Source organism: Odocoileus virginianus, chromosome 20 (assembly GCF_023699985.2).
Source record: "Odocoileus virginianus isolate 20LAN1187 ecotype Illinois chromosome 20, Ovbor_1.2, whole genome shotgun sequence".
Taxonomy (NCBI): Eukaryota; Metazoa; Chordata; class Mammalia; order Artiodactyla; family Cervidae; genus Odocoileus; species Odocoileus virginianus.
The window spans coordinates 20129849-20155656 of NC_069693.1; the positions used below are offsets into that span (position 1 = coordinate 20129849).

At 47.0% G+C, this 25808-nt stretch overlaps 1 protein-coding gene across 9 annotated transcripts in view; it reads right to left on the reverse strand.

Moving 5' to 3' along the window:
* Nucleotides 1-25808, reverse strand: part of ZNF536 (zinc finger protein 536) — a 443559-nt gene that overhangs the window by 149124 nt on the left and 268627 nt on the right. For 8 of the 9 annotated variants that reach the window (XM_070451016.1, XM_070451018.1, XM_070451019.1 and 5 more), the window contains 3 exons: nucleotides 17454-17606; nucleotides 10636-10689; nucleotides 903-2471 (listed from right to left, as the gene is read on the reverse strand). In XM_070451016.1, the coding sequence (XP_070307117.1) occupies nucleotides 903-2471; nucleotides 10636-10689; nucleotides 17454-17606 (1776 nt within the window). The remainder of the gene's footprint in view (nucleotides 1-902; nucleotides 2472-10635; nucleotides 10690-17453; nucleotides 17607-25808) is intronic. The other variant, XM_070451021.1, reaches the window with a different exon arrangement.

Genomic DNA, 25808 nt, shown 5'->3' on the forward strand with positions numbered 1-25808 from the left:
AAAGACTTTCAAATAATATCTGGGTGCCAAGAGAATGGCTTTGATCCTCCCTGCCCACACCGACATTCATTTGATGCAGTTCTAGGCTTCAAATCTAGCATTACTTTTTAAGATCTGGAATTACTTTGGAGTAAACATATTCTTTAAGGAAGTAAAGAATTGCCAATTTGCTAACAAGATCAGGCAGGCATAAATCCAAGACAGACAGGATCACAACACTGCTAACCAGGGACTTCATAATGTACACTTCTTGTTAGAACAACAGACAGACGGGTTAAGAGACAGACAGAAGGCAATAATAGAAGGCCAAAGTCACAGTAACTGCCATTTGATATGTCTGAAGATGAATCACAAACACCCCACAACCATCTCCCTATTTGGAGAGAGGGTCATTTTATTTCTACATTGTGGTTAGTGTGATATGATTTTAGTATCCTCTAAGTCATTATAAAGAAAAGTTTCAGAAAGCAGATTTGGCTTAGCAAAGCAGTAAGGAATTGTCTTTCGGCATCTTATGCGTGAGTTGAAAAGACTGAAAAGTTTGCAAGTTACCAGGTCGCTTTTCCTTTTTGTTTTTTAAGTTTTTCCTTTCCCCCTCAAGTTATGGATTAAAAAACAGGAGTAGTTCATGCTGCGAGACCCCGCCCCCTTCTCTATGCCTTCAGTACAGGCATTTCAGATCACAATAATGCAAACTGAAACACAAAAGTAGGAGGTCCAACACCTCTAAATAAATTTGACTCTCATGATTGTCTACATTGCGTATACAGCATAGTTGGGGGTATTTTATGTGTAGTTCAAAATCTGCTCATGGATAGATTTACCCCATTTTTAAAAAAATGCACAAATCAGCACTGATGTTTTTGGGAAATGAACTAAAGGAAGAGGATTCTAAAACTTACCACACAAGTCTGGCCTCTTGATACATCCAGAATTTGCTGTGCTACTTGCAAGTCCGTTAAAGGCTGCTAAGCCATCAGAGCTATAGGCCCTGAGGACCGACAGCACGTTCATCGGCTTCTCCAGGCCCTGGGGCCCCCGCTCTGGCTTGGGCAGGCCCGCAGTGGGGTCCTGGGCTGGAAGAAGGCCCGGGCTATGCCACTGCTTCTCCGACGCCTGGGGCAGAGGGGAGACCAGTCCCTGGACAGGCTGTGGGGTGCCCGTAGGCAGCAGGCCATCCCCGCTGTCGCTGCCCCCGTCCTTGCTCAGGGCAGGCGGCTTGCTCATCACCTCCGGCTCTGTGTCAATATCCTCTTCCTCGTTGTTTTCTCCCTTGGAGGAGTCCATGTCCTCCGAGGAGGCGATGTCCGAGAGGTCATCAGTAGTGTTCTTATTTGTGGTTTCGGGGATCAGGATCGGGGCGTCATCTTCGGAGTGGGCCTTCCCGTCGGGCTCCCTGTTGGGGCAGGAGCTGGCGGCCCCTGGGCCCAGCAGGCCTGGGTAAACACCGAACTGCTTGTAGAAGTCTGATGGGAAGCTACAGAACGAGGGGTCCACGTGGCTGGGCCACGGGCCGCTCTTCTGCTCCCCCAGAGTCTCTTTGACCTGTCCTTGGGCCATCTTCTCGGAAGCCGAGTCTAGAGGTCCCATCATGGTGGAAAGCGCCATCTCTTTGCTTGATTGTACCGAGGGCAGCAAGGCCACTTTACTGGCCTCCCGGGCTTGGTCTTTGCAATTGACTGTCACCCCGATAGTGTTATCTTTGCGTTTCGCTTTGCCCAGGTGGTTGGCCTGGAGATGAAGAGCCATCAGCTCCATAGAGGACGTTGTGAAAGCACAAAACAAGCAGCCGTGCCACGCAATGCTATCTTGCACAGTCACCGAGGAGCCCGGGAGGGAGGCAGCGTCCGGCCGCACGGACAAGTCCAGGGGCTCATACTGAGACTTCTCAGACTTCCTGGGGGCCACCTTGCCGCCCACCTTCTCCTCGCCGCCGTCCGCCCCGTGGACCTTCATGGAAGGAGGGTCAGAGAGGGCTTTGTCCTTCAAGTCCTTCTCCTTCTTCAAGGAGCTTAGGACAAAGCTGTCCATGAACGCTTGCAAGGACCCTTGGAAATTCACACCGTTGTTCACGATACTTTGATAAGCTCTCCCGATTTCGGAGAAGTGGGTGCTTTTGGAAGGAAGGTCAGTGCCTTTCAGGGTGTCTGAAGGAGCCTCAGAAGACATGCCACTGGCCTGTCCTGTGTGATCTCCGGACGAGAGCGCTCCTGACGTCCACTGCTGAGACGCAGGGCCACCTCTGAAGTCGATTCCGGGGAGCCCCTTAAAGGCGCCCCTCAGGATGTCTGGCCTGATAAACAAAGCGGCTTTGTTGGACAGCTCGTCCCTGTGGTCTTGGTTCGGGGGCTGCCCAGACAGTGGCCCAGCTCCATTCTGCCGCTCCCGGTGGTGCCGTTCTAGGTGGTATTTTAAGGAAGCTGATTGGGTACCGGCATAATCACAGTGGGGACATTTGTAGGGTTTCTCACCTGCAAGATTTTGGTATAAGGAGAAAAAAAAAAGTGTTAATCTCATTTTGGTGTGCTGAACAAGGCTAGAAGGATCAACATTTGTTCTTGGAAACAAAGCAGCTCAAACTAATAATTAGTTAGAGAACAACTGTTTTTTAATAGAAGAATAATTCGTACTCTTAAGCTTTTTTAATGATTTTGTACCATTTGGGACTATTCAGGAATGACATACTATCTACACACAATTAGCTATCTTTTTCTTTATCTAACATGTGAAAACGGCTGTAGATTTAAAAGCTATGATTATGAAAATTAAGCATAATAATTTCAACCACAGTGATCATTAAAAGTAGAAGTTTAAAAAGACAAAGTATGTAACAAATGGGTGGTTGCAATATTTTGTGTATACAATAGCTCTAAAATTTGTTTAAATTATACACATGGAAACCATTTTTAAACCTAAAAATTTTATGGCACTGTTACGCAAGACTGAAATGAATGATTTAAGTCTTGCTCTGCAGTAAATCATGGATATAATTAGCAAATGGCATACTGCACAAGTAATTTATCATTATTTGGAGGGCACCATTCCAGACGGGCTCAGATATCTGCAGACCTACTGCATTGTTTCTAAATAAAGAACTATAAATACCGATTCTATAAAATATTAATACCATTACAGTGCATTATGATTGCAGCATGTAAAGACATATAGTTAAGATAAAAAGCAGTCAATAAAACTTAAAAGAAAATGAGTAATAAAAAGGCACAAAATATATTTAGTTTCTGTATTTGAAATTAACATTATCTACTGGTCTTTGTAGTGCCTTAAATTTGTACTAATGGCAAACCTAATGCTCCGGTAGTAAAATGTGTAATTTACCTATAATAAGCGCTTTCTAGAGAATAAAAATAGCTTTAAAGACTGTTTTAAAACATATAAGATCATTTTCATGAATTAAATATTTATTTAAATCCAACACACAACTTCTATTGTTCTTTCCACTATGGAAAAAATACCATGACATACAACCGAGACCTGCCTGCATTATTGGAGAGGAAAAGAGAGGAGGGTAAACAAATGTGAATTTAAATATATTCTAAGAATTTGTGCACAGTCCAGGGTCTTTTCTGGACCTTGGAATCAAACAACTCTCTGGAAGGAATGGGACTGTTTGAGTTCCTTGTTTACAACAGCACTCTGTCAATAACCACAATTATTTTTCCAAGGAAACTCAGGCATTCCCCACCACTTCTTCTGTTCTGTTGTAAAACAGAGTGATCTAAAGCAATAGCAAGTCAAGGGTGAATGGTGTATTCTGGAGACATTTTACCATGTCTAGTCTCAGCTGATGCTGGATTCCCAGTCTCCAGGCACAGGGTATTTTGGGGTAATCTACTTATTAGGGGCAAGGGGAGGATGCATGGATTTTGTAAATAAGAGGACCATCAGCCTGGGTTCTGACAGAGGACTCCGTGTCACCTCCAGACTGTGTGCTCCAGCCTTGGAGAAGCTATACCTGCCTCATCAGATGGTGGCTGTGTACTTCTCTTTCCTTCCTACGTGCAGCTGAAGGTTCCCCGGGACGCATCAGAGAGGACCCAGCTGGGACTCTCTTTCTCAAGACCAGTGACATGGATCTACAGGAAGACTCAGTCCCTTTGATGTAGAGGCACAAAAGGCTTAAGGCACCATTTCCCACTTCTTGAAGTCAATGCCCATGATAGGCTCCAATTCCCTTCCGTCACTGCTATGTGACATCTCACTGGAGACTAGGGAACTCTGTGGGATGGGCATTGTGGATGGGGTACTTCTGGGCTGACCTAGAAGTCCAGTGCCAATTGCAGCAGACGCAGCCCCTGAAGCTAAGGGGCAGGGGGTGGGGGTGGGGGGGCAGGGGAGCGGGGGAGCAGGCTGTGGGGCTTGTGGCAGGAAAGCCTGACAAGGAACTCATGATCCTGGTCCACGGGTTGGTGTAAGGCCTGGGGGTCAGCCCTGCAGTGAGAGCTGGCAAAGGTGCCTGCAGGTATTGGATGAGACTCAGGATGCATTTCAAAAATGCACCTGGAAATGATTAAGCGCATCTGGTAAAGGGTGTGCAGAGCATGCATGGGCATCCATCAGCATGAGCTGCAGAGGGAGAAGGCAGGGCTTCCCTCCACGCCTGGTGGGGTGGGGGCTGCCTTTCCTGGCCGACTGCAAGGATGCTCAGGGGATGTGTGTTGATTTCCAAGGGACACACACTTGAAATGCTCTTTGGAGCAGCGGTTCTCAGACTGTACTGAGCATTAGAACCTCCGAGGGAGTTTAAAACAACGGTCCTGGGACCCAAAGCACAGCAGTTCTGATTCCCTGGGTCTGGGGGAGGGAGGCAGAAGTGGGTGGTTCCATAGGTGTCCCTGATGATTCTGATGTCAACAGTGTAAACGTTATATTTTGAAAAATCAAAGTGGAGCTGCTTGAAGAGCTTTAACAAGTGCTGATAACTGGTCCCACCTTTATTTCCAGAAGTTCCTCTGGCAGATTGGCCTTTGGGGTTGGCCTGAGGGGGCAAAGGCCCCCTCACACGATCCTCTATGGAGCCTGGGTGGAGAACCACTACATGGAGCCTCCCTGGGAAGTGCCCTTCTAGGTTGATGCTGTGGGACCGAGTAGCAGAGGAACTAGTCTGGACCTCTGGACCCCAGGAGGCGTTTGGAGAGGCTGGGATAGATATCCTGGGCTATTTCTGCTCCACTGGGCACAGGATTCTCATCTTGGGACCTTTGCTTCCTTGACCTGTAATGTGGCAAGTTGGAGCATTGTTCTCTATGGCATCGTGTCAATTCTAAAGGCTGAGTCCAGAGCTAAACCAAGTTTCCTGAATGATGCCAGAGACATACATGTCCATAAATGTATGCAACTGCACACCCAGAAACACACAGATTCATTCACACAGGCTGTGAGGGAATGAGCAAGTCCTTACCCACCGAGTACTGTACTTGGTGCTGGAAACTAGGTGAAGAACCAAAAAGACAAGACCCCTGCTCTCACAGCTTTGAGAGGAGACATATCAGAGATATTACAGTGGGGGGCACACCACACATTACACACACACACCACACACCACATTCACACACACAGACACTGTACACATACCACACATCACACACACACGTACCACACCACACACACGCCACACAGCACACACACACCACACACAACCCACACATCTCATTACACACCACACACACACACACACCACATACCACACATCACACACACACGTACCACACCACACACGCCACACAGCACACACACATACCACACACAACCCACACATCTCATTATACACCACACACACACACACACACACCACATACCACACACACACATACCACACCATACACACCACACACAACCCACACGTCTCATTACACACTTACCACACATCACACACACGTACCACACCACACACACATCACACACACATGTACCACACCACACACACGCCACACAGCACACACACATACCACACACAACCCACACATCTCATTACACACCACACACACACACACACACACCACATACCATATACCACACACACACGTACCACACCATATACACCACACACAACCCACACGTCTCATTACACACCACACACACACACACACCACACTTACCACACATCACACACACACGTACCACACCACACACATGCCACACAGCACACACACATACCACACACAACCCACACATCTCATTACACACCACACACACACACACACCACACACCACATTCACACACACAGACACTGTACACATACCACACATCACACACACACGTACCACACCACACACGCGCCACACAGCACACACACATACCACATACAACCCACACGTCTCATTACACACCACACACACACACACACCACACTTACCACACATCACACACACGTACCACACCACACACACATCACACACACATGTACCACACCACACACACGCCACACAGCACACACACACACCACACACAACCCACACGTCTCATTACACACCACACACACACACACCACATACCACATACCACATGCCACACACACACATACCACACCATACACACATACCACACACACACCACACACAACCCACATGTCACGTTACACACCACACACGCACACAGACACTATACACATACCATACCACACACACACACCACACACAACCCACACATCTACATCACATTACACACTACACACACACACACACAACCCATACCACACAGCACATACACAGATACCACATAATCCCCAACATACACCCCACACATCACACACACACACCCCCCACACATCACACACACACATACCACATACAGCCCACACATCACATTACAAACACCACACACATACCACACACCATATCACACACACACACCACACACACACATATATCATACATACCCCATACATCACATCACACACACCACATTACACATACCACACAGCACACACACATGCAGACACCACACAAACCCCTCCCCACACACCACACCACCACACACAGACACTACATATATGCCACGCACATTCACACACAGAGACACCACATACATACCACACACACACACATACACAGAGACACCATTCACACCCCACACATCACATACCACACAACCACACACACACAGACACCACACATATACCACACATCACATCACACAACACACACACACACACACACACCACATAGCACACACACACAGATGTCACACAAACCCCCTACACACACACACACCACACAACCACACAGACACTACATACATATCACACACATGCAACACACACATATTCACACACACACACCACACACACACATACACACCACAAATCACACACACACACACACACACACACACATCACACAATGTAGGAGAGTATCTCTTCACTTGACCCATTGCTCTTTTTCCAAGCAGGCTGAGACCTCCACTGTTTCAGGCGAGAAAGATCACAGTTGAGACACAAGGATAGTCCATTCTTAGCATTTGAGTCTCCACCTGGTAAATTCAGGGCCGCTTAATAGAGTCCTCCAGGGTTATTTCGACTGCACAGGTTCTGGAAAGCCCCGTGCACCTCCCCTGAGCACACCCTGAAAGAGCCCCCAGCAGTGGGTTTCTCCATGTGGCTTCACCTCCAAGTTCCTGAGAGGCTTTGTTTGGGTGACTGCCCCCTACCACCCAGTCCCCCAGATAAATGCTCCAGAGTGAGCTCCATGGGATAAACCCACAAACTTTAGATATCTTGTTTCAAAAATGAACAAAAACCCAGTTTCACTTTCTTTATAATCCCTAATGTGCAATAACCACTATTGCCCTCTGCCTTGAAGCCTTTCCTTGGCTCTCAGGGGCTTCATCATCATGAAGGGGACAGGGAAATGCTTCTGAGACCACTGCCAGCCCGGCTGGGTGCGTTTCTGGCCAGCAGACTGGGGGGGGGGGGGGGCCCGGCGGTGGGGGGGGGGGGGGTGAGCATATCCCCTGGGGAATCCTGGCCGCCCCGCGGTCTTGTTTCTACTGCAAACATCCCAGCTGTTTCCCAGCCTCCCTGAGGGCACATTTCGGTGTGCTCGGGAGGCAAACGTCTCACCACAGTGGCCTGGCCTGCGTGGGAGAAACTGTCAGCACATTCAGCGCTCAGAGGTGCAGTCAAGGTCTGCTCTTCACTTTGCTTGACAGACAAATGCCGAGCCCCATGCCAGGAGCCTCTCCTTAGTCAGCGTCACCCCATCTGGCCTGCACTAGACTGGCTTTAACAAAGCCCCAGGCTTCTGCCAAGGAGCGGGTCAGTGGGCCACCCAGCCCTCTTCTACCAGCCGGGCTCTGCCCGAGACTTGGAAAGGCATTCTGTGCAGCCCTGTGGCCCAGGCAACTTCAGACCCTGCCAGCAGCTCTGTCCAGTTGAATGATTGTCCACTTAGGCCCATAATGAGTCCAAATCTACTTGGGGGATTAGACAATTTGCCCCAGGCCTCCAGGGCAACATGAGCCCTCTGGTCACCTCCATGATGTTTGGATTCAATATCTTTGCATCTGCTTGTTGCAGGAGCCACACACACAGATGCTTTCAGAACCCAACAGATGATAGGAGTGTGTGAAACAGCGGGGTGGGGGGCCACCTCCCTCTCCTGGAGGGGAACTGTCACCCAACGCCATCAGGAGCGAATACTAGGAACTTTGACTGTCTAAGGAATGTCTTACCTCAAGATTTCTACATGCAATATCCCAGTTATTAAATAATGGCATGCACTTAAAAACTTTTTCAAGCCAAGGACCCTATTCTGCAGACTGCATCTGGTCTATGAAACTTGTGTCTGGGAAAAGCACGACACGATGAGTGTTGAGCCTTTCACCCACTGAAGGAAGCAGGATAGCCAATGGGGGTGCCTTTCTGTGGGGAAACTTCTCACAATATTTTAAAGGAATAGGATGTGGTCCCAAACAATGCACGGCTAGAAAAGAAAGTTTTGCTAGAAAAGGCATAATAAATTAAAAAATCGCCAGTTCATCATTTCATGGACTAGTGAAATTATTGAAACCATCTTACATTAAACCAGCTACCCACTGACACATGGCATAAGATGTATATTCAATTTTGGAATATCATTGATAACATCTCCAAGTCGTTGTATCATAAATTTTAAGAAATATACGACCAGTGGTTTAATTAGTTCACTGTACCTATTTTTACATGGTCATGTCTTTCATCATTCTGAGCCTCACTTTGCACTTGATATTCGCGGAAACTTCACTGTTCTGGGGAGTTATTCTGGAACTATTCAGAGCAAGTTCCCTATAGCACTTCTCCAAAAATGACAGGGGGATTCATTTTATTCTCTTTGGAAATCCCTTTATCAAGCTTTTAAGAAGGGCTTCATGTGTCTAACTTTTGTATGTGTGTGTTAAACCGCAAAAGTGCTTTTGCTTTTAAGTTGGGTAACCGAATATTTTTCCGTATTTGCATCCTCTATTTGATATTTATTTAGTCTTTCTACATATCTTTACTTAGTTAATACCAGGAGAGATAAATATGGTGGTGCCTTTGCAGCGAAGCTTCAGTACATTAATATAAATTGTACACTAATTCCCCCAAAGCATATATATGTTGTAAACCTGAAGACTTTTCACACAGCTGCTTATTGCTAAACAGTGCCTTGTCCAGAAGGGGACAATCTGTGTCTCTAATTGCTGTCACTGAAGCCGAGATTCATTATGTGACTTTCCCATTAAAATGTGAGCATTAATTTGTATAATGAAATATCACCCACTGCAGTGTTCATTAGCCATGCCCTACTGTATACGGCACATTGTTAGCTACCTAGAAACTGTAGTTAATTTCACTAATGGATATTTCCCTACTTAGTGTTTGGTAGGAAATTTATACTGTAACATTACCTCTTAAACTTTTAAGGAAATTTAAATTCAATCAATTATTTTCAACAAAAGTTTGGGATGTCATTAAGGCAAGAAAAGCAAGGATGGGGGACTGTGGAGGAAGAAAATGGGCTTTTAGTTCATCTTAAAGAAACGGTGGAATTTTAATTCAAAACAAAAAGAAAAAAAGGAATCATCTCCTTTTGGGCAAGTGGGTCTTTTGTTTTTTCATCATTACGCAGGTGGCTGTCCCCCACGAAGAACAACAACTCACACTCTCCTTTTAGAAAAGGAAATGGGAAGCGCGCCCATTTTAACCAATCCTTTCTTGAACATTTATTCAAAGTGCTTTTATAAATGTTAAAACAGCCTGGTTACCTCGCCTAGAAGAGGAAATACAGACGCATCAAAGGTAAGCTGTGTGCGTATCAGGTGTAAGGCACCTGGCTTAGGTGGCTGAACTTTCATCCCACCCACATCTGCATACCAGTTGGTGCTTAGTTAAAAGGCAATTTCCAGAAAGGCAGTGGGAGTTTATCTTCTCCATGAGACCAGTGTCTACTCCACCCCACCTTCCACGCCAGCGCCAGGGCGCCTCCACCAGCCCCCGTGGCCATGCCCCTGCCTCACCACCTCCCTAAGCTCCTTGTGCAAAGGATAAACAGAGGCAAGCCGGGTCAAGGGGGCCTCAGGCCAGGCTGAGTTAGGGGAGGGGGGGAGCCAGGGTGCACAGTACTTCCCTTTTAAATCGCCGAAAGGCTGCGTCAACACACCTTGTGGGTACAAGTCACTTCCTTTCCTCCCGCTGGTTATGGTGTGGACACACACTGTCAAAGAAATGTCACATTAATTCCCTAAAACAGCCAAAGGTTCACCCAGAAAAGTAAAAATAGCAGTAGAGCACAGTGGTTAAAAGAATGGGATTCTAAATGAGGCAGATCTGAATTATGACCTGTAGTCAATGCTGGGCAGCTCCAAGTGGGTAACCTCACATCTCTGAGACTCAGTTCCCTCCCTTGCAAAGGGGATGAGGTGGGGAGGAGAGGAGGGGGTGGGGTGGGAGGGGTGGAACCTGGTCTCCAAGGTGCTGTGAGGATTAAGGGGTGAATAATAATAATCCATGAGCAGTGAGCCGCACTTAGCACAGTGTTTGCACATGTGAGTGCACAGAAAGTGATGACTACAGTGACTACCTTTGTCATTGTTATATTACCCTTGTTGGCTGAATTTTTCTGTGGCCGTTGGTTGCTGTCATGCTGTGTAGACAGCCTCAGTCATGAAGCAAGAAAACCCCCAGGGTGTACCTCTCCCCCAGGAAGGGCTCCCAGCCCTCTGGGGGGACTGCAGGAGAGGTCTCTCACCCCCACCGCTTCCTTCAGACTCATCAGACAAAGAAGACTCATGCCTAGTGCCAAGAATGCAGGTGAGCCCCAAGGAGGACACCCTGTGTATCCCACCCAGGCAGCACCCAGCCGCTGCATCCTGGAGGAAGCACCCAGAAGGGTAGGCCGTGCTGGGCATGCCCTTTAGCCCACCCTGAGACCCCCAGAGAACCACTGCTGGCTTCCCTGTGCAAATCTAGTCCCATAAAGAGGTTCCCAACTCTGGGCCAGAGCCGCACATGCAGCAAATAAAAACCAGATTAATAAACCATGCGCATACTTTGAGAGGGGACAAAAACTAATGAGATTTATTTTTAATTAGTCTCTGAACTTTAGTGCCTCCAAGTTTTCATGAGTGAGGTTGCTTAGTACATTTCTCTGCACTGGTCATTCCTGAGACAGCAGGCATCACCAGGGACATTCGACACACAGGTAGGCCAACACATGGGGTGCTATATCCTTCTGGGGCTTGGGGGGAACACAGGCCCCTCCAGCCTTTCAGGAGCTGATCAGCACCTGCCAATCTCCTGCACAAAAGAGACACACTGGACCCTTCAGAGTATCCCCAGGGTGGTACCGGAGGAGGGGAAGTGAGGGAATGGATGGAGTGCTTTTGCAGGCAGCTCTTAATGAAATGACTGGCTGGCCTCAGTCAAGGGCAACCTGGGGGCCTTCCTGCCTCCTGCTACACGGATGACTAAGAGTTTGCTGATGCATCTCTACTATGGTTAATTGTATGCATTAACTCAATAGGGCCACCGGTTGCCCAGATGTTTGGTCAAACACGATACTGGATGTGTCTGTGAGGGTCTTTCTGGACGAGATTAACATTTGAAGAGTAGACCAAGAAGGAAGATTGTCTTCCCCAGTGTGGGGGGCCTCACCACTCGGCTGAAGTCTTGAATAGGACACATCTGAACAGGGAGCTGTCTCTTTGAGCTGGAAGGCTAGTCTTCTCCTGTCCTGGGACTCCATCTCAGACTAGGACTTAAACATCAGCCCTCTTGCTTCCCAGGCCTCTGGATTCAGACAGGAACTTATACCATCCCCTGTCCTGGGCCTCCAGCTGCTGGCTGCAGATCATGGGATTTCTCAGCCCCCATAATCGAGTGAGCCAATTCCTTATAATAAAGACCTCTCTTTCTCTATATATATATATTAGGTATATAGATGTATATATATATATATATATATGTAGATATAGATATGTGTGTATACATATACTGATGTGTATATTATGTATATAATCAATTGAGCCAATTCCTTATAATAAAGACCTCTCTCTTTCTCGCTCTCTCTATATATATACGTATATTAGGTATAGAGATGTATATATGTGTGTGTATATATATAGATAGATACCTGTGTATATTTATATTGATGTGTATGTATGTATATAATCAAATGAGCCAATTCCTTATAATAAAGACCTCTCTCTCTTTCTCTCTCTCTATATATACTAGGTATAGGTATATAGATGTGTGTATATATGTGTGTGTGTGTATATATGTATAGATATGTATATATCTATATATTTAGATATATAGATATGTATATATCTATATATTTAGATATATAGATATATATAGGGGCTTCCCTTGTGGCTCAGCTAGTAAAGAATCTGCCTGCAATGTGGGAGACCCGGGTTCAATCCCTGTGTTGGGAAGATCCCCTGGAGAAAGGAAAGGCTACTCACTCCAGTATTCTGGCCTGGAGAATTCCACGGACTGTATAGTCCATGGGGTCGCAAAGAGTTCAGACACGCCTGAGCAACTTTCACTTTCACTTTCAGATACATATAGATATGTGTGTACATGTATATTGATGTGTATATATGTATATAGGGTTTCCCCAGTGGCTCAGCAGTAAAGACTCTGCCTCCAATGAAGGAGTCACAGGATATGCGGGTTCAATCCCTAGGTCAGGAAGATCTCCTGGAGGAAGGCACAGCAACCCACTCCAGTATTTGTGCCTGGAGAATCCCCATGGACAGAGGAGCCTGGAGGGCGACGAGTTGGACGCGACTGAAGTGACACAGCATGCACATTTAGCACACAGACACATGTATACTGATGTCTATATATAGATGTATTTTTGTTGTCCAGTTGCTAAGTCGTGCCTGACTCTCTGTGACCCCATAGACTGCAGCATGCCAGGCTTCCCTTTCCTTCATTATCTCCCAGAGTTTGTTCAAACTCTTGTCCACTGAGTCTCTGATGCCATCCAACCATCTCATCCTGTCACTCCCTTCTCCTCCTGCCCTCAATCTTTCCATAAAACATATATATATATATGTATATAGGCGCTTCCCTGGTGGCTCAGGCAGTAAAGAATTTGCCTGCAATGCAGGAGACCTGGGGTTCAGTCAATCCCTGGGTCAGAAAGATGCCCTGGAGGAGGAAATGGCAACCCACTCCAGTATTCTTGCCTGGAGAATCTCATGGACAGAGGAGCCTAGCGGGCTACAGTCCATATGGTTGCAGAGTCAGACACAGCTGAAGTGACTTAGCATGCATGGACACATGAATATATATGTATATATGTGTGCATATTGCATAAATGTATATAGATGTGTATAGGTATATATATATGTGTATATATATGTAGATTGATGTGTCTATATATGTATATGTACACAGATGTGTCTATATAGATATATATATATAGATACATATATATGTATATAGATGTGTAAACACTGTCTCCCTGGAGAGCCCTAACTGACACAGTCTTTTTACTGTCTGGCTCTGAATTCCAGTCACCAGCAGTGTGCTCTAGTAGACAAATCAGACACATCTCGTGATTTGGTCCTAACCAACCAGACTTTCAAACAGGAGAGGAGTTCTGCCTTCCCTCGGTGGAATCAGCAATCAACAACTTCCCTGCAGTAGCCAGAGTGGGGCAGCCCTAGGACCTGAGGGTCCTCTGGGTGCTCCTCTCTTGTCCCCATAGATCTGGCTGGAGCTCGGCGGCAGCCGAAACGTTCTAGCTCCCTGCAGGCTCTGCCCAGCCCCCAGGTGTCCAGAGCAATCTGACTGGTGCATCTGCTCAGAACCTCTCTAATAGACAGGTGTTGGAGAAGAAGAGCAGTAATTGAGTTAATGTAGCAGAGTTAAAAAAGGAAAGTGTTTTTTTTTTTATCAGTTGATGTTATACGATCAAAACTTCCCACAGAGGTGGAGTAGGACAGAAAGATACAGAGAATGTACCACCTCATATCCTGACCAATTAAAATATATTTATTACACATCAGAGTTTTAATATGCTCATATGGGTTCATTATAGGAAAAACTTCAAAAGGTGGCATTTTGGAAAACAACTGTTCTATTTTGGAAACTGCTGTCCTCTGACCATGTCATCTGGAAACACAAAACCACAAAGAGAAAGGGGAAGGCAGTCCAGGACATCGCCACAAGTGGGGCCCCTATTAACTCATTCATTAACAAACCACTTGATTTTGATTTTTAATTACTCACGTAATCTATGCTTTTACATTGTCATAATGGATGTTTACTTTGGTGATTTATAACATGTAACACTTTCTGTTCTGTTCAAAAGCACAACTGTAAGCATTTTCCAACTTCTTTGTTCTTTGATAAAAAAGGAAATTGATCTTTATCTGGTTACCATTCCGCCTTTCAAACCCTGCAAATTCTGCTTCCAAGGAGGGCTGGTGTGATGTTTCCATGACTTCGTTCATTTTCAACCTTATTCTGGGAAGTTTCCAGAATGCCTCGGTCCATGGCCCTATGTCACTTGTCTCAACGTCACCAAAGACTGTTGGTCACAAACTTCAGAAGTTTACGAAGCAAAAGAAGCACAAGTTTGGACAAATACAGTCTTCCTCAAACTTTAAAACTTTCAAAAGCAGTATCCATTTGTTTCTACTCAGGTTCAGCAAGACTTCTTTCTGCTGGCTTCAGTCCTAACTTACCAGGAATATGCTCTGGCATTTCCACATAAACCACAGGCCAGCAGAGGGTGGGTGTGGGGGTCCCTGGGTCAGCAGAGCTCCCGGTTGGAAGACCCTGCCTCTTTCCTTCCTGACCCACACTAACCCTGGCAAGGCCAGTCTCACCTGCGGTGAACCATCACCTGCCTGGGAAACCTGGCCCCAGAGCTTGTATCTACCTCACGAGAAAAGGCAGAACCACCACACCTGCCTGGACAGGTCTCTACACCCCTGTAGACAGCAGGACGGTGGGTGCCCTGGTGGACTGTCTCCCACAGCCTGGCAGTCTGTGGGTCCCCCAGCCACAACACTGGGGGTCCTGGATACAACCTGAGGAGGAAAGTGGACATCGGTGTGGTTGGGAAAGATGTCCTGTCCTGAGCCCTTTCGCTGGGATGAGTTCGCTGAGAAGGGGACATGGGTACCACTGTGAAGGTGAGGGCACAAGCCAGTGGGTGACCTATCTTACAGAGAAGTGCAAAGGCCCTGAGGCAGGAACTCAGGGACCCATCCCTGAGCTCCATCCACAACCACGAATCTAGCACCTGCAGGGTGGCTGCTACATGGCAGCTTCTGACCAGCTCGTGTGTGCAGGGGTTCTTTCTAGAAGGACCACAGTTTCCCAGGGAAGAGTCCAGGTTCCCCACTGCACTCACCCACTCCATGCTACCCAGCATAGAGCTGGTACTGCAGGAGAAGGGTCACTCACTTACTTGGTCTGTCATTCAACCTCTCAAATAAATGTACTGTGCCTCTGCTAAGCTATAGTTTACTGCAAGGTACTCTTGCAGGCCTGGGATTCTATAGCAGTTAAAAAGGTGGACAACATTACCACCCTCACGTTCTACTTGGTGGAAGATAAACAACACATAAGGAAATGAACTGAACTGAACAAGATAATTTCACAAGGTGCTAACTCTATGAAGAAAATACTGCAGAGGCACAAGGGATATTTCAGGCAGAGTAGTTAGGAACGGCCCCTCTGGAGAGATCATGTGAAGCTAAGCCCCCAGTGACACGTGGAGGGAGACCCGTCCAGGGGGAGCGGGCAGTAGGTGCAGAGGTCCTGCGGCAGAAGCAAGGCCTCTTGCACAGGAGGAACAGGAAGACTGCAGTGGGGTCACAGGGAGGTGATGAAGGTCAAGATGGTCGGATCCCACGGACCCCAGGGGGTGAGAGAGCCTGCTGCAGAGTCCGTGCATGTTAGGAGTCCTCTCTTGCCTTGGGGTGACCCCACGAGAGAAGAGCTCCAGGACAGAGAGGGACAGTGGTGACGCCAACTGTACCCAGACTGCATAGAAAGATGGCAGCCCGTACCCACTGCCCATGACCACCTGTCCTCAGGACGCTGGGTGGCAGGGAGACCTGTGCGCATGGGTGAGGGTCCAGGTGAGGGCTCCCTGTCTTCCACAGCACGCTGAACATGAGGCCTGTATGCACTAAATATCGTGCACAACCCTGAGCTTTATTGATTCCTTGGGAAACAGACCACAATTATTTTTGAAAATAGATGGCATATTTGTCTATCCTCTGAAGCAGCTCATACTCCAATAGATAATGTGTCGGGAGAAAAATCAAAGAAAATGGAGGTGTCCATATCTCAGATAGATTTTTTTTTTTTTTTTTGTATTGGCAATGTGCAAACAACTAGCAGAAAAGCTAACAAGAACCATGACCAAGGCTCGAGGCAGGGAGACCAAGAGAAGCCCTCACTGTGAGGGGCTCAGGCACTGCCAACACACGGGAGATGACAGCAGCCCAGAGGCTTGGTTAAGAGCATCTCAGTCTGTCTTTCGAGGAGATGCAGTGGGGAGCTACCCACTCCCCTCGCCATCTGTCCAAGTCCCAGGTGTGGGCACGTAACCCCAACGGGGCCGGAAGCCAGCCTGCCTTCAAAGACCTCCCACGCGACCTGTATATTTACAGTCTGAGCTGGGTTCTCGTCATCTGCACCTGAAAGACCCCTGGTCCGTACGAGGATGTAGGAGGTGCGACTTCAGTGCAGCAGAAGGACACCATAAGCAAAACGTTTCGGTGCCTCGGACAAAGCACCATCACCCCAACCCTGGACCATGGGAGACTCACGTCCACACGCCGTGTAACATTCATGAGGGTGAGTGTGGGGCAGGGAACTAGGTCGGGAGGGTCGGTTCAGACCCAGGCAGTGGTGCACAGACTGGCCCACAGAGGCGAGACCTGGGACAGGAGCGTGGCAGCCTGGGCCTCCTCCTCCGAGCTGTGCACCCAGATTTCTCACCTGTGTGTATCCTCAGGTGGACCTTTAGGTGATGGGATGTCCGGAAGGTTTTCCCGCAGTACGGGCAGTCCTTCATGGCCGATCCTAGGCTCCTGTCACGAAGCAGTGCGGGCTGCTGGACGCCGGCCGATCTCCCAGCCTCCTCGCCAATGTCTGCAGCGGAGGAGAAACGTTCTCACATCACTTCAGCACATGTCAGAAGTTGTTCGCACCAAAACTGCTAACACCACACAAAGTTAAACATGTCAATACTACACCTGTCTATTTCATTCTTTAAATCTGACAGAATGCTGACAATTCATGTATTTTCTTGTTATTCTCTTAAATTATTTCATCTTTCCTATCATCATTTTAAGCAGCATATGGTACCTTTATATTGAACTGAATTAAACAAGAAAAGAAACAGCTGTGTCAGCAGCTGGTTTGATTTCTTCTTTTGCTTAGCTCCTATTAAGTATTTTTTTGCAAAAGTTTAAAAATGTTGGTGTTTGTTGAATCTGATTAATTTGTAATATGGACTAGCTGGAGAGTTTGCTATAGGATCGAAATCACATTTGCATTATATCAAGCAACAAATGGAAAAAAATGCGTCTCGGCTGAATCCCTAAGACACGCAGACATACAGCTATTTTGGGACAGGAAAGAAAATTATCCCAAACTGATCATTTCTTCCTTGTAGAGTCTTGCCTCCATCACTGGCTGGTGTAATCTCATGAAAGAGAGAAGAAAAAGTATGGAAATGTGGTTCCACAATTAGCCCATGATAAACATATAGTGACATATTCAAAGTCATGTGCAGAAACTCAGCTGCAAAACTCCCATAAACTTAGAGCACCATAGTTAAATCTCTGTGCAGTGACTTGAGAACTTCCTCTGTAAAGTATCAATACAAATTTTCCTTCCTGCTGTTATTTGTTATGTAACCCAAACCATTAGAAAATGGAATAAAATTTACATACGACTGCCTTCTGCACAAAAATGATGGGACATAATAGTAAATAAAACTGTGAAAATATCTAGTGGTTGGAGGATATGTTACTGCAACACCCGAGGCCTGCCATCACACTGCCAAGGAGGCGACATCAGGGGGTGGGGCAGGAGCCGGGAATCTTGCCTCGAGAAGGGGAGGCATGCAAGCCTTCTCCCCTGGCCTTCCTGCAGGACTGGAGGCTGCTGCCTGGCACAGAACCCAAGCCCCCGAGGCTGGCAGGGTCCTGGCCGCAGCTTCTGGCCCACCCTCCAGGCCTCGCGGTAGATTCACTATGAGAACAAGGGGACTTTCTGGGATAATAAGCAGACCTGTGAGTTCCGCAGAGAGCAAAATAAACAAGATTTGTACCTTCCAAGCAATGGAAAATGCAAATTGCTTTTATTCTTCAACATCCGTTCCTGGTGTTCTCTGCTCACAGCCAAAAGGGACAGACTTAGAGGCCACGAACAAGGTGAAGGCAATCGCACTTAATTCTAGTCTGGATGTTTGCTCGGAACAACGGTGGAACGCTTTGGCTTCAAGCATCCTCTGTGCATTCAAACTGTGTGCCACCCTGGAAAGTTTCCTGGAAGGCTCACTTTGACTCCTATTCTCCCCAACTCTTCTAACCACCCTTGGAAAAGAGTTGTTCAAAGGGTCTAATTGCCCAGCTTTTTCCTCAAAATTTTACATGGGTAGGGGGACTCGGTTCATCCACATCTAGAGCCCACCTGACCTACCACTAGCTTTGTGGTTTGTCCACAAGACTGTGGAAAGACTTCCAGAGATAGCTACTGATAAGACTTCCAGAGAAAGGCACAAAGGAGGCTCTCAAGATCATGGCAGACAAATGCCCCACATGCAGTCATAGCAGCCAGTCCCACGTCCACAGGTCACATCCATGAGGACTGCCGCCACCTCTGTGTTAAAGAACCAGTTTGCCAACAGTCCAGGAGGAAAATGGCCAGACACCAGATGCCCATTTCAAGTCAACCACATCCTAGGTATTATAAACAACTGGGAGGCCAACTCATTCATCTCGCCATACCCACACAGCCACCCCAATACCAAACCTGTTACAGTTGCTCTCCCAGCGTAACTCAGCTTATCTTTTGTGTGATCATGAGGTCAGCTTAAAATAACAATGAGCCTAATTAAAATTCTGCCCAAGTGCTCCCTGCAATGGGGTTAAGATATCCTATTTAAGTTAAGATGTCACGAGCCATCACTTGAATGGTGACCAGAACTAAGTGTTGACTTCAGGACCGGAGAAGGCAGGTATGGGCTTTTGATGCTGCATCCCTGCCCATCCCCGTGTCCCACTATCAGCAGTTGAGCACCTCCCCTAGACCCTCCTCCATTGGAGCCTCTGGGGAGCAGTCCAACAAAGGAGAATAGAGAGTAGGGGGAATGCATTTCCACTGCAGCTTTTGGTGAGCCCTGGCCCAGTGCATGCTATAGATAAATAGACAGATAAGGCTGCCACCATGCGCTCCCACAGGCTTTACGGAAGGTGAGGATGAGCTGCGTCCCACTATATGTCACTCTAAGTGATGGCCTGTATCTGTTTTCCTTTTATCTTTCTATCTTGGATATGTGTGGCCCAATAAAAAGAATAAATTTGTAAGATAAACAGCTTTCTTTGCAGATTTAAGAGTCTAATTTTCACTTTACACAGAATTTTTTTTCCCCCCCTTGGAGGGCCAGAAGGCCTATGGCGTTTACTCTTAGACTAATCCAAGTAGAAAAACAAACTTGAGTGAGGATGAAGGGGAATTGTGGGTGGTCCCAGGAAGTGTCCGGAGAGGCTGGAAGCCAAGCACTGTCAGTGATGGTGGAGGAAGGCCCACCCGGCCACACTCTTCCAGGGCCTGTGTGTGAGTCCCTGCCTGTACATGGATGGGTACCTTTAAACAAGGTGTGCTAGATTAGGCCCCGCCCTGCTGAGAATCCAAGAGGCTGGCTCAGAGGGGAAGATGAAGCTGTTCCCTGATTCCTTCTCTCCCCAGGGTGTAGAAGCACTAGCAGCTGTCTTTCTGCAAGACTCTCCAGACCGAGTTCCAAGGCTCTGCCTGTGGCCCCACAGAGCCAGCCAAGGACACATCCATGGTCCTGGTTATGGACAGACCAGTCCTTCCCCAGCCCCTCTAGGAAAAAGATGATAGAAGGGAAGAAGCATCATAAAAAAGACATGTGTGACCCTTTGTCAGGCCACACATGGATTGCTTTTTTTATATTCCGTTTTCTAAAATCTGCAGTATCTCTTCTCTCTGATCAGACCCTTGCTCTAAGTGTGTTGAGTAGAATGAAGCTGGGCATGTGAAAAGAGGTGGGCCTCAGACTTGCTGTCTGCTCCTACTGCTCCTCTGTGAAAGCACCGCAGCCAGCTCCTCAAGGCTGGGGTGTCCCCAAGAGTGGGGACATCAGCTGCAGGCAACACAACCTCAGCCTGAGTGTGCTCTGGGCCTCAGAGGATGGGGAAATAGCTGAGAAGGAGCTCCTGGGACCTCTGTTTCTTTCCCTGACCCCACTAAATAATATGCCATCTATTCTTCAGGAGTGGATATCTTATATAATGGCTCCTGCCAGGCTCCTCTGTCCATGGGATTCTCCAGGCAAGAGTACTGGAGTGGGTTGCCATGCCCTCCTCCAGCGGATCTTCCCAACCCAGGGAGCAAACCCGAATTTCCTGCATTGCAGACAGATTCCTTACCCCTGAACCCCTGGGGAAACATGTGGGGTTTATGTATGTACATGTGGGCTTCCCAGATGGCACTGGTGGTAAAGAACCACTACAGACACACACATTGGAGAAGGAAATGGCAACGCACTCCAGTATTCTTGCCTGGGAAATCCATAGACAGAGGCGCTACAGTCCACAGCGTCCCAAAATAATCAGACATGACTTAGAGACTAAGCAACCAAATACCCATACAGACAATGTTATACTACTCAGTCACAACAGAATGAAATTTTGCCATTTGCAACAACATGGATGGACATGGAGGGTATTCTGTTAAGTGAAACAAGTCAGACAGAGTAAGACAAATACCGTATGATATCTCTTACATGTGGAATCTAGAATATACAACAAACAACTGAAGAATACAAAAAAGAAACAGACTCACAGATATAGAGAACAAAGCAGTGGTTTCAGGTGGGGAGAGGGAACGGGGAGGGGCAGCATAAGAACAGGGGATTAAGAGGGACCAACTATTGTGTCTAAAACATGCTGCAAGCATATATTGTACAATACTGGAAATACAGTCAGTATCTTATCATAGCTATAAATGGAGCACAACCTTTAAAAACTGTGAATCACTACACTGTATGCTTTATATATATATATTTATAATATTACATATCAATTATACTTCAATTTAAAAAGATGTGTTTTGGGGGAGACATCCAACAACTGACCCTCGTAATTTTGTCATCTCAAGGTCAGAAACCTTGCCTTCTATGTTTCTATTTGCTTCTCCTAATCTTCTGAGTCTATAGAAAGGTTGCCCTAGGTCAAGGTGATGGAGGTGCATTACCTTCCCTAGAATTCACAGAGGGAGGGACCACAGCTGTGGGCTAAAGAAGGGGATAGGAGATTAAAAATGGTTGTGGATTATGTTAGAATCCTCATCATCAACTAAACCACAAACTGGCAGTCCTGGAGAGACAAAGAATCAGATGCTTAGAAAGAAAAACAACTTTTCAAAAGTTAAAACCTAGGGGCACATAAAACACCATCAGTAGCTACCTGAATCCATCTCTGAGACTGGTTATCTTGTACACAAATATTATTTGAATTTCTGGGTGCCTCATTATACACTTAACCTTACTGTTATATTTGTTTGGAATTTAAAAACTTGGTTTATGAAATAATTTTGCATTTTAAGGGTAGATTCCCTCTCCCCACGGTTATCTTTAAATACCTGACTTCCTTGGTACATATCTAAAATACCCTTGTTTGCAGAGAAGGAGTCAGGAGTCAGAATCTCTTCCTTGGTCCCCAGTGCCTGGCTGTCCTTAGGCAAAACCTTTCACCCCACCCCAGCTGGACTTACTGGCCCTTCCCCTCTGGCTCCCTGTAGTCCTATGATATTTCGAGCCCCAAGTCCACTGCAGGCTGTCTTCACCCACGTTGTGGCCTTTCCTTCACCCACCCTAGCCTACGTGCCCAGTCATTTCGGTCATGTCTGACTCTTTGTGACCCCACGGACTGTAGCCCTCTGTCCACACCCTCCTCCAGGGGATCCTCCTGACCCAGGGATCAAACCTGTGTCTCCTGTATTGCAGGCAGGTTCCTTACTGCTGAGTCACCGGGGAAGTCTGAGCCCATCCTAATCAGAAACGGGGATGGATTTTAGAGAGATGGGAGGAAATGACCATGAAAGGGGTAGTACATGCTTCAATATATTCCACGAACCCCGACTTTTCCCAACTGCCTTTGCCCTAAGTTGGCGCCACTGACTAGTCTAGGCAATGGCTGGAGGCATTGAAAAGAGAGACAGGAACCAAGGCTGCCTCCCTCTCCTCCCGGGACACCCTGTCCTTGCAACACAAGTGTTGAGGGGGCAGAATCGCAAAATAGAGGATGCCTGGATCGCTGAGTCACCAGATCAACCCAAACAGACTGTGCATGAATGAGAACAAATCTTGGCTCTGTTAAGTCCTGGAGACTTGGAGACTTGTCACAGTGGGAAAATCAGGAACCAAGTAGCATGAACCTTCTACTGGTGAAGCCTTTTGGGTTTATACCCAGTTCTCCAGGTAGTCCTATTAATTCACATTATGTGACAGAGAACAGGGTCCAGAGAGACCAAAAGAGGCAGAGTAGGACCAAAAAGAAATAGCAAAGAGAGGTTTCTCTTTAAACTGTGCATGTACCCTTACTGCTCACCTCATCCTGCCAGGCAGCCTTACCCTTCACATGCCCAAAAGTACATTCTGGAAAGATTTTCAGTTAAAAAAAATTGTAATGATGATGATGATGAAGATAGGCCCATGAAGGGAATGGAGAGTTGTCCCAGGAACCTCAGTGGGATGAGGGAGCTGTCCATACACCTGAGTGCTTACTATTTTACGACATAAAAGGCCATGGTATTTTAATTTCTATGAAACTCTTAGTATAACAGTAAATACATTTTCCCAGATGAGTCGTGCAGTTCATTCTGAAAGTCTGCCTTGTGCAAAGAGCATCTCAAAAGCACAGCTCTCACTTCATTAATGAAGGAAAAAGCAATTTGTGGAGTCTAAAGGGTGAGCAGGACACCGAAAAAGCACATCTTTCTTAATTTCTTTGCCCACATATGTCAGTGTTCTAAAATGGTTTCAGGGTAGAAGAAAGAACACCTTGGAGAAAAAGTCCAGAGGAATGTATAGTTCCTCTTAAAAGCTTAACACTTTCCCTTATTTTGAAAACTTTAAAATAAACAGACTCAAAACAATTACTGTGGTAGGGGTCGCTGATGAAGGGTTCCTTTTATTTTTAAAAATGACTATAAATTAATGGTATGCATAAAAATTATAACATTACCATAAACAATTGTACTTAACTCTTGGAAGACGTAAGTCATGCCTTAGGTCAGTATTTATTTGGTGTCTCTGTCGTTTCATCAAAGTTCTCTGGTTTATGATGGCCATATATAGTCATGTTAAACAGTTAAGCATTAATATGGATTGGCAAAAGTATTTGTTTAAATAGAGAGCTATTTTAGAAAAGGATGACCACTTGTGAGAAGGCAACAGCCAGCTTCCCTGTGGGTCCTGAGGACCAGGGACCGGCTGGGCTCCCTGGCAAGGCCCAGCTCGTGACAGATCACTGGTCACAGAGGTGAAAGTCCTCCATCATCGCCTTCCTCACCTCTGACCCAGACTCAAAACTGTGCAGGGCATCATTTGCTTTTAGCAAGATAGAATTTCTGGAATTGGGGAAATAGGTCACTAAAAGGCTAAAATTTGGAGGAAAAAAAATATAAGACACTAGGATCTCAAACAGCTTCTCTAAAGCAACATTTTGATGAGTTAAGTGAAAATGAATCAGAAACATATGGATTAAATTTCCCTTAAAATACACAAGGGCTTCAAAATCAAGCACTGTGGGCCAAATGTGTTTCTGGTTTTACCAAGCCCAGAGCCCTTTCCTAATTGTCAGGGGAGTGTGCGGAACCCCCCTGCTGGTGACTGGGCCACCCATGGGGTCTCTTCCCTTTGGCATTGTGTGACGCTGCCATTGACAACACGCTCTGTAATAATCCTTGGGTTGCCAGTTCTCCCAAGGTGCTCAGGGCTGGCTGTGGGTGTGCACTTTTAGTCCCCAGGCTGGGAACTGTGACCAGGGAGGCAGCAGGCAGGATGTGGGACTCAGAGAAGCAACCCTTGACAAGACAGACTGCGTGATGGATTTCTCTGGGCTCTGCACACCTCTCTCTTCCCTCTGGCCTGCAGGGCAGGGACACATCCCAGCAACTGATCAGGTGAGCCAGAGCGGAGCAGGGTCAACTATGGACTGGTCTGGGTGAGGAGAAGCAGGTAGGATGAGCCTGGAGAGGGATGGCCCAGGGAGATGCCATCCCCTGGGAAAAGCCTGGCCACGGGCAGCGGAGGGACAAGCCATTGGCTCTGTCACTCTTTAGAATAACCCCCGACTCCTCATGGTCTCCCACCCCCACCTAAGTGGCCCCCGCTGCTCTTCTGACCTCATCCCAACTCTGCTCCTGCCTTCCATCTATTTGTTTTCCTCAAGGCCTCCTGGCTGGTACCTCACTTTTGTTTCTGTTGCCCCAGTTCAGTTCATTTCAGTCGCTCAGTCATTTCTGACTCTGCGGCCCCATGGACTACAGCACGCCAGGCCTCCCTGTCCATCACCAACTCCCGGAGCTTGCTCAAACTCATATCTATCAAGTCGTTGATGCCATCTCATCCTCTGTCGTCCCCTCCTCCTCCTGCCTTCAATCATTCCCAGCATCAGGACTGTTTCCAATGAGTCAGTTCTTTGTATCAGGTGGCCAGAGTATTGGAGCTTCATCTTCAGCATCAGTCCTTCCAATGAATATTCAGGACTGATTTCCTTTAGGATTGACTAGTTGTTGCGGCCCCATCCATCTAGAATTCTCTCCCCCCAGAATTCACACAGAGACTCACACTCAGACTTCAGTCCACCACCTCTCCTGGGAGTGCTGCTTCTGACCACACTGTCTGGAGCAATTCTCCCTGACTCCACATTCCCGGGGTGCTCTCTCTCTGGTTTGTCCTTCGAGGAACTATCACCTATTGCAGATGCTAACCGACCTACATATTCGTCTGCTTACCACCTGTCTGCCCTTAGACAAAGCTCCACGCAAACAAGGACCACGCACTACTGTTTGGTGTTACACCCCCAGCACATGGTA